This window comes from Miscanthus floridulus, chromosome 4 (genome assembly GCF_019320115.1).
Source record: "Miscanthus floridulus cultivar M001 chromosome 4, ASM1932011v1, whole genome shotgun sequence".
In the NCBI taxonomy this organism is placed as follows: Eukaryota; Viridiplantae; Streptophyta; class Magnoliopsida; order Poales; family Poaceae; genus Miscanthus; species Miscanthus floridulus.
In genome coordinates this window covers 11,391,425-11,400,797 of record NC_089583.1, presented here as the reverse complement: position 1 = coordinate 11,400,797, position 9,373 = coordinate 11,391,425, and the positions used below count along the sequence as shown (strand labels likewise).

The following is a 9,373-nucleotide window of genomic DNA, read 5'->3' as shown; positions in this document are numbered from 1 at the left end:
TCTAAATGTTTCATTTGTTCTAGGCGTATGTTACAAGTATTTTTATCTGGATGTTGCATATACATGCATGTTGCAAGGATATGTTTCAAGTGTTTCAGGCGTTTCATATGTATGTTTGCAATGTTTTCATCTGGATGTTGTATATGTTTGCAATGAGTTTTAAGTGTTTTCAGGCGTTTTTGCAAGTGTTTCAGAAGTTTGTTTCAAGTGTGTCATATGTCTTCTTTTGTATGTTTGCAACTGCTGCATCTGGATGTTTTAAAAGTAAATCGAGTGTTACATATGGGATGCACGTGGGAAAGCGGCTGGCGGCGCGGACGATGTCCGGGGAGGCGTAGGCCCGCTGCTAGGGCGCTCGCTCACTAGCCCAACGCGCTAGGGCGCTCGCTCGCAGCTGTACGGCACTGTCCGGGCGCTAGTGTCCCGAATCGGACGTCCGGGGTTGGTAAGTCCGAAGGAAAAAACATACCCACAACTTAATTTATGTTGGAACAAGAAAGTTTCTGTTGTTATCTTGTGTACATCGTCTACTGAGGCTACCTACATCAATTGTCAATAAACTCGGGGTCATAACGGAAAAAATGCTCTAACTAAAATCCAACCAACAAGCTCGTTTCCTTCCTCCCATCCTCAAAATTTTCCGATCACATACCGTGTATGATCTCAAATTCCCGTTCACGTATAATCACCGTATCTCCCTCTCCTCAAAATACTCCCAGCCCAAGAAGATCACACACACGAGGAAAAAAAAGCAGTTCCTGCGGCGGAGCCCCGGAGCCGGAGGCATATTCCCGTCCCGGAGATCCCGTACCCGACCTCCTCCCCTGATAAACGCAAGCCTGCCCTCCCTCACGGAGCCTAGCGAGGGAGAGATAGGTAGAGAGGAGAGCCGGGGCGAAGAGCCAAAGATACGTTCTTGAGGAGCCTGTGCAGGGGAGGTCCAATCCAGAGGCCGCCATTCCTTTTCTTCCCCCCAACCTCTGCACGCTCTTCAGATCCAGCAATCCTGGTTATTTCTTTTGCTGGTAAGGAAGCCCTATCTTGATTGCTCCTTATGTTTCGCGGGGATCTTCTGTGTTGCCGCGAGCGGTCAAAATCAAATCTTTCTTTCCGGGGCTGGATGGCTGGATGCTTCAGGCCGTCCAGTTTGTTTCGCAGCGTGCTGGAGTGCTATTACTTGCAAAATTTTTCGGGGATTTGCGCGGATTTGTTCAGTTCGTCCTTAGAAGGATCGTGCAGTGTGTATCGTATTGTTGTCTATGGGGAATTGATGGTTGAGCTCTGAATTGATATCGATGATGATACGTTATTAATTTGAAGTAGTATTTGTTAGACATTCTTCCTTGTGTTAATTTCATGCCATGTATGTATGTTAATTAAATGCGTATATGTAGCTAGCATTTGGTTGGGGGCATTTTACAAGCATGTCTTTGGTTTCTGTTCTGATTTCTCTCTCTCTCTCTCTCTCTCTCTCTCTTTTTCACTGTTACCGACTTCACTCCCATGTTGGATGAGATAGACTAAGAAATGTTACTAGTGATGTTCGATTTTTACCCACCTGTGCTGTTCAGCTGTTCCACGGTCTTGACACTATAATGGATGTGTTAATTTATCATTCACATCAGCACTAGATATGATTCCTTTTCCGCGAAATAAGACCATGATTGCAAAAGCACAGGTCGGTGTCAAGGGAAAGTTCTATTTCTCTATCTAAGTTGGGTGCATATTTATAAGTTTGCTGTGGTAGGTCAACTTTTGATTGAAAATATAGAATTGCATAAGATGCATAATCCCAAGACTTGAAGGCGAAGGCGTTTACCTTTTGTTGAAGTTAGACTTCTTATTCTTATCAGAAATGTTGTGTTTATGCTTGACAATCAGCAATGTAATTTTTCCATGTTGCAAATTGATTCAAAAACTTGGATGTGCATTCTCTAACGGAGCTATGTCAATTTCATTTTGTATGATTGATTGTTTTTGCATCTCTTAAAAACTTGTTCATTTTCCAGTTTATCAGGCATATAATTCAGAGCATTGATTATTTTAATGACATTGTAATTTCCCACATTATATCGTTTACTCATTTGCATCCATTTTACTCATCATGCAGGTTGATGTATACTCTATAGTGGTTCTCTACTTAGCATCAAGTCTTGACATGGCAATGGCCTCGTAGCTCACGGCTCTCTAATAATAATAATTTTACTCAAAATGAAGCTATAGCATCATGCTATTTTAGGTTATGTGGGTAGTTTCTTAGCATAGCGAAACTGTCTTAGATAATGGAGATGACGTCCACTTAAACATTTCTCCTGGTAGATATACAATTGTAATTACACCAGAACTGTACTTCTATTGAGAACAACATCAGCTGTAACATTAGTAGCAAGAAACAGTCTAGATAGTGCGAAGAAGTTCAGCAGTTGGCCTGCTCCTGCTCTTTCAGGTACTGTCACATTTAGGGGAAAAATGATTTCTAAAGTTATTTTGATGGAGTACTTATTTGCCTCAATAATCATGTAGATACTGTGTGTGTTCCTGAAATTTCATGGAGACTTCGATATCTCCACCAGGCACATCAAAGCAATCAGCTGTCCGCAAACCTTCTCCTGGAAGCTCTCTTAAGGATCTGTGTCTTGTTTCCAAACAAGGGTCAATAGCTGAAGTAGAATCTGCTTTGTCCTTGTTGAAAAAGAGTGGTGGGAACATTGATGGTAGAAATGCATTTGGCCTTAGTGCCCTCCACCTTGCAACATGGAGAAACCATCTACCCATTGTGAGGAGACTCCTAGACGCTGGTGCTGATCCAGATGCAAGGGTATGCGCTATACCTTTTTGGGTGCTTCCTCTGTTTATCTTTGCTTTGAGCATTATTTTCTTATAGTTATAATCCCAGTAACAGCTTCAGCTGTATCAAACCACTACAACAATAACAACAACAAAAAAACTAAAATGTGGTTTTGTACAGAACATCATGCAGATAAACTCATTTTGATTATCAAAATTTTCTTTAGTTTGGTGCTTGCTTGATTTTGCTTATTGACCTTTCGGTTTTGTGTGTAATTTCTCACTAAAATTTCCACTGTTGCAGGATGGAGAATCTGGCTGGAGTAGCCTGCATAGAGCACTTCATTTTGGTCACCTGTGTATTGCTGGTGTTCTTTTACAGTTTGGTGCTTCCCTCGCTTTGGAGGACACTAAGGGCCGTACACCTGTTGACCTTCTCTCCTGTCCAGTATCACAGGCCAATGGAGATTTTCCGGATGCAGGTAGCTTTCTTCTGTCCCAGGCCCTCTTGGCAATTTGGCTTGCTTTATGGAAACTTTTATTTCTTTTTCTTTTTCATTTTAGTTGCAACGGAAGTCTTCAGTTGGGGAAGTGGGACAAATTATCAGCTGGGAACTGGCAATGCCCACATACAAAAACTACCATGCAAAGTAGAAACCTTGCATGGATCATATATCAAAACAGTTGCTGCATCGAAGTTCCATAGTGTAGCAGTTAGTTCTGATGGTGAACTATACACTTGGGGATTTGGTCGAGGTGGTCGTCTTGGTCATCCAGATATTCACAGGTGAGCAATTGCATGATGTTAAAATGAGCTGTTTCGTAACAGATCAGAAAATTGTTTCCTCACCACTTTTGTTAGTACCTATGGATTAGCTACTCCTTCAGGTCACAGAAATTTAGTCAAACCCTACAAACTACAAACAGCAATGACTTTTAAATTGTTTATTACTTTGAAAACATGTAAGTTATATGTGTAGAGTTGCATAAAAAAATACTTGCAAAATTTCATAAATTTAAAGAATTTTGAGAATATACTCTAGAAAGAAATAGTGTTCAAAGAAATGCATCGAAGACTTGAAGCTGTTCAAAGTCAAATGTGATGATTATTAATGAAGACTAAATTGGCTTAATTGTAAGCCAAAGTAATTGAGCAGTAATGTCTCTTTTCCGGTGTAAAATTTTCCTCATTGTTGAGTAAGTTTATGAAACCTGTCATTCTGTTACAGTGGCCAGACAACTGCTGTGATTACCCCTCGCCAAGTGACAGTAGGATTAGGCCGTAAACGAGTTAATGTTGTGGCTGCAGCCAAACATCATACTGTGATTGCTACAGAGACAGGGGAATTGTTTACCTGGGGATCAAATAGAGGTACGTGTGGTGCATTTTAAATGCATTTTTAGGCAACATGAACCTTGGACACATATTTCATGTCCTTTTTGTCCTTACTAATATTATTTTCCCCATATGGTCTGTAACAAAATCCTCTGAATGATGCAGAGGGTCAGCTTGGTTACCCTTCTGTTGATACCCAACCAACACCAAGGCGTGTTAGTTCGCTCAAGCAAAGGATAATTTCTGTAGCTGCTGCAAACAAGCACTCCGCTGCAGTTGCCGATACTGGCGAAGTATTCACCTGGGGTTGCAATAAGGAGGGCCAGCTAGGATATGGCACTTCAAACTCAGCATCAAATTGTATCCCAAGAATGGTGGAGTACTTGAAAGGAAAAGTATTTAGAGGTGTATCTGCAGCAAAATATCATACAATAGTGTTAGGAGTTGATGGAGAGGTAAGTTGGTATTCTTGGAAGCTTGATTTTTGCACATTGTTCTTGCATTATGAGAATTGAACAGATCTATTGAGTTAATCCTTTTTTTCAGGTGTTCACTTGGGGCCATCGCCTTGTCACCCCACGGCGTGTCGTAGTAGCTCGATGCCTTAAGAAGGGTGGGAATACAAATCTGAAGTTTCATCGTATGGAACGACTTCAAGTGATTTCAGTGGCTGCTGGAACAACGCACAGTACTGCTTTAACAGCTGATGGTGCTCTTTTCTACTGGGTTTCATCAGATCCTGATCTAAAATGCCAGCAGGTTTGGTTTCTTACCTGCTAAGGTCTTAATTGGTATAGCAGTAATTTGTTCATGTTTGCATAACATCATCTCTGTACAGATATTTTCAATGTGTGGAAGGAATATTGTGAACATCTCGGCTGGAAAGTACTGGACCGCTGTGGCTACATCAACTGGTGATGTTTTCATGTGGGATGCAAAGAAACGTAAGGATGAAATGCCAATTTTCACTCGGGTGCATGGTGTTAAGCGAGCAACATCTGTTTGTGTTGGTGAAACACACATGCTTGTGCTCTCAAGTATATACCATCCTGAGTATCCGCCCAAACCTAAAAGCCAAGGCATAAAATCTATGTTAGGATGGAACAGTGGAACAGAAGAGTTGGATGAAGATATCCTGTTTAATGATGTTCAGCCCAACAGTGGTTTATTAGGAAGCAGCGCTGAAATGAGCAAAGGTGTGCCTAGCTTGAAAAGCCTCTGTGAGAAGGTTGCAGTAGAGTATTTATTGGAGCCAAAAAACGCAATACAACTTCTTGAAGTTGCTGATTCCTTGGAAGCCAAGGAGCTCAAGAAGCATTGCGAGGTAATGGCATAAATTTATAATGCACTGGTGTGCTGCAGCTTGCAAGCACTAATCCTTCTGTTAATATATGTTCTGTGTTTATCTTTCTTCAATGCAACAGTTGCTTGTGAAATTCTATATATATGTAGATGTTGCTGAGACTCTGTTGTTGAATATCCTGCAGGATTTAGCTATTCGCAACCTCGATTACATTTTCACAGTGGGAGCTCCTTCAATTATGAATGCTTCTCCTGAAATTCTTGTGAACTTAGAGAAATTGCTAGATGAGAAATCCTCAGAGCCTTGGAGTCAGCGCCGTCTTCCCACAATGACAGCTACCTATCCTGCTGTCATTGACAGTGATGTAGAGGAAGATGAAGCAAGAGAATTCCCTAAGCCCCGTAAATGTGGGAAATCTGCATCAAGGCCATCTGCAATGTCAAGTCATGACAACTTCCTTCAGAAAGACTGCACTGCTGAACAAGCTGTCTCTAAGCAGATCAGAGCACTTCGCAAGAAGCTGCAACAAATTGAGATTCTTGAGGCTAAACAACTTGCAGGTCATCAGCTTGACAATCAGCAGCTCGCGAAGCTTGAGTCTAGGGCTGCCCTTGAAGGTGAACTTGCTGAACTTGGTGTTCCCTCAGAGGCATACTCAATGTCCTCTGCTTGTCCAGCAGAAGGTAGGACAAACAGAAAACCTGAGGTTTCTAAGAAACAGAAGAGAAAGAACAAGCAGGCAACACAGACTCTGTCTGTGAAAAGTGAGCCTGGGCAACAAATCCCCATTACGGATCTTCAAGAAGTTCTACCAGTCAATGTCTCTGCTGAAAAGGTTAGATTCTGTCGTGTTTGCACTCATCCAATGTTTCTACCAGTCAATGTCTCTTGTTTTTTCCCTTTTTTTGTGTGCAGACATGCTTATTAATATCGTCCCACATGTTTGTATTGTAGGAGCTAGCAATTTCAAAGTATTAGTTTATACTCTTATTTTATTATTATTTTGGATCCCTGTTTTTCTTGTGACTATTCTGTTTTATTATTATTTTTTTGGATCCCTGTTTTTCTTCTGACTATTCTGTTTTGTAGTCTTACAAGTAGTAAGACTTAAAGTTGAGGGTGTCCCATGCTTTATTCTTTTAGCACCTGTTTTGTGCTTTACTTGCATGGAAGGCCAAGTATTTTCTCCCTATGTGGAATCTCGTACCTTTTTAGCTTTAATTACACTACACTTTGCATTCATCCACAATGCTTTGAGTTTCTATTCTGCTACTTGGATTCATTTGGCTATCTTCAGAAAGCATAATTGCTGATACAACTGTATCTACATTGAAGCAGGAGGCGAATGCTGCTGATCCAATCAAACATATAGAGGCTGCCTCTTTCAGCAACACAAAAGACATTGCTTCTCCATTGGAGAAGAAACCTTCCCAACCAACTTCATCAAAAAAGAAGAATAGGAAAGGTGGCTTGTCGTTGTTTCTGAGTGGTGCTCTCGATGACACCCCAAAACCAAGCCTCCCTGCCCCTGTTGTGCCTGTCACACCAAAGCCTGAAGGACCTGCCTGGGGTGGTGCAAAGATAACCAAGGGGCCTGCTTCCCTTCGAGATATCCAAAGCGAGCAGAGTAAAACAAATGAGCCCACATCGGCCAAGGCAAAAGACCGCTATGAGAACTCACCTGATAGTGCTGGGCGTGTGCGACTTTCTTCATTCATTCCAGATTCACATTCAAGCCCAATAGCTGTCACACCTGCTCGTGCAGTGCCTTCTTCTGAAGGTGACAAGAGCACGCCACCATGGTCATCTTCTGCTACCTCACCCAATGTATCACGGCCTTCGCTCAGGGACATACAAATGCAGCAGGTAGTGTTTTCATTTTCATCCAGGACTGTTTTAATATTCTCCCCTGTGAAAATTCTAACTAACAAATGATTTTTATTCAGGAGAAGCGGCACCATGGCATCTCCCACAGCCCAAAAACCCAGACATCAGGCTTCTCTATACCGCACCATGGCGGATCACCAGAGGTTGGTGGTGTGAAAGACAACGTACCCAACCGCTGGTTCAGGCCAGAGACTGATGCTCCGTCCTCGATCCGCTCTATCCAGATTGAGGAGCAGGCTATTAAAGACTTCAAGCGCTTCTACAGCAGCGTGAGGATTGTCAAGCCACAGGTCTAGTGCTGGCCGCGGCGGCCTCTTGGAAGAGTTACTGATCCCCTTTAGGCTCACCAGTCACCTCCCAGTTTACTGGTTCATTGTACATTCAAGTGTACAGTTGGTTTCGTTCCCCATAGGTTCCTTTAGCTGAATAATAAGCACCCTTTGCTTCTGTTTTCACAGGAGTGATCTCATTTAGTTATAACAGAAGGATGTATAGGCCATGTGAGATCACCCGGCTTGGCTTAACACTTTTACTTGAGCCAATGTTTTTTTCCCCACCAAATCTCTTTGGTTGTTGCAAGCAGAGGTCATAAACTGTGGTGCTGTCTGCACCCAGGCACCCAACATTTTAATTTCAGACAGAATCTCACTCGGGCTAGCCCAATACTTGTGCGGAGTTCTGCCTTTTTTTGTGTGTGGAGAGAAAAGGTTGATCCACTCCCGCAATACTTGTGCAATAGTTGCACAATGGTCATCTGCTTCACCAATTGGTTTAAGATCAGAAATATTTGCACAGTGCATGCGTGTGCAAGTTCTTCGTGCCGGTCTCAAAACATATCTTACGTTTGAAAACTGTTTACCTAAAAAGGGGTATGCGTACCCAGTGTAGAGAGCTCACGTTCTATGCGGAGTCTGGGAAAGGGTGTTAGTGGCAAGCCTTACCCTCGCCTGTGCAATGCGAGGAGACCACGACTCGAACCCGGGACCTTCCGATCACATGTGGTAAGACTCTACCGCTTGCATCAGGCCCGCCCTTGTAACTAGTTTTGTGCAACGTTCCTCTCTAATTGTTTGGAGCCTCAGATTAGGACTTGGTAAATACTATGGTCGCTGGCCATGCCATGAATTTATTTTGTTTCTTTTTATATTCATTTATGATTCTTGTATAGATGCTAGCAAGTACTGTAGCTTTGTTCATCAGCCTGCCACCTATGGGCTATGGCTATTGGTAAGGTGGCAGTATATTTGTTTGTTTGCCCTAAAAGTGAGCACTAGCCATGAGGATCAAATTTCATGTGCTCTCCTGATGACATCTATGCATGGGGCATAATCTATCTTCTCCTTTATATAAAAGAACAACCTTCTTTTCCTCTTCCTATGCTGAACCCTGGTGCAATTTTGGAGCTTATACTCTTCTGTGAGTTGTGACTCAGCTCACCATCAGCTGCTCTCTGCTTCCTGAACCGAATCCTGATGGATCCCATGGAGAAGAAGAGAGCCTCAAAGGCATGCAGAGCAGACTGCAGAGGCGTCCTACGTAGTCTCACCTCGTTTCGCACGCAAAGGAGGACGCGGATTCCACGTCAGTGTTCACCTTCGTCCTATTGAGGGTGCCCTTAGATGCATGTGGAGTACTTTAGTTTGTAGCTTTGTTCACTAATCAATAGTCAAAAGCCTAGGCTATGGCTGTAAAAGTGTGAAGATCTACGGGGTCTTGTTATCATTTGCTCCCATAACCTTGCATGCATACTGATGATATGTATGAGTTACAATTTATTATACTTATACTCTTGCTAAACCTTTTTCTCTTAGAGCGAGTGTTATAAGATGATGTATAAACAGGCTGTAGAGGTGCCATATCAGATTTGGGTTGGGGTGGAGGAGAGAGGAAAGGGGAGAGAGAAGAGAAAAGAGTTGTAAACTTGTAGCCGGCTTATATACGAGCTTCAAGAAACTCTATGAGATAATAAGGTGTTCCATATATTAATGATGTAGTATGTATCAATAGCCAAGTATTATATGAGTGGGCTATTAGAAGGTTGAAGATGTTATGACAATAGT

General features: G+C 42.4%; 1 protein-coding gene across 2 annotated transcripts; it reads left to right on the top strand.

The window, feature by feature from the left end:
• Nucleotides 1-623: 623 nt before the first annotated feature.
• On the top strand, nucleotides 624-7,988 carry LOC136549418 (uncharacterized). Of its 2 annotated transcripts, none has more exons than XM_066540668.1 (12): nucleotides 624-1,025; nucleotides 2,111-2,446; nucleotides 2,524-2,818; nucleotides 3,092-3,269; nucleotides 3,352-3,574; nucleotides 4,017-4,159; nucleotides 4,289-4,578; nucleotides 4,670-4,882; nucleotides 4,962-5,447; nucleotides 5,611-6,261; nucleotides 6,762-7,292; nucleotides 7,373-7,988. In XM_066540668.1, exons 3-12 carry the CDS (start codon nucleotides 2,549-2,551, stop codon nucleotides 7,607-7,609), a joined length of 3,222 nt encoding a protein of 1,073 aa, XP_066396765.1. In that variant the 5' UTR covers nucleotides 624-1,025; nucleotides 2,111-2,446; nucleotides 2,524-2,548; the 3' UTR covers nucleotides 7,610-7,988. The 2 variants fall into 2 exon arrangements, with proteins under 2 accessions (XP_066396765.1, XP_066396766.1); XM_066540669.1 differs by having other exon boundaries at nucleotides 626-1,025; nucleotides 6,765-7,292.
• Nucleotides 7,989-9,373: the final 1,385 nt, after the last annotated feature.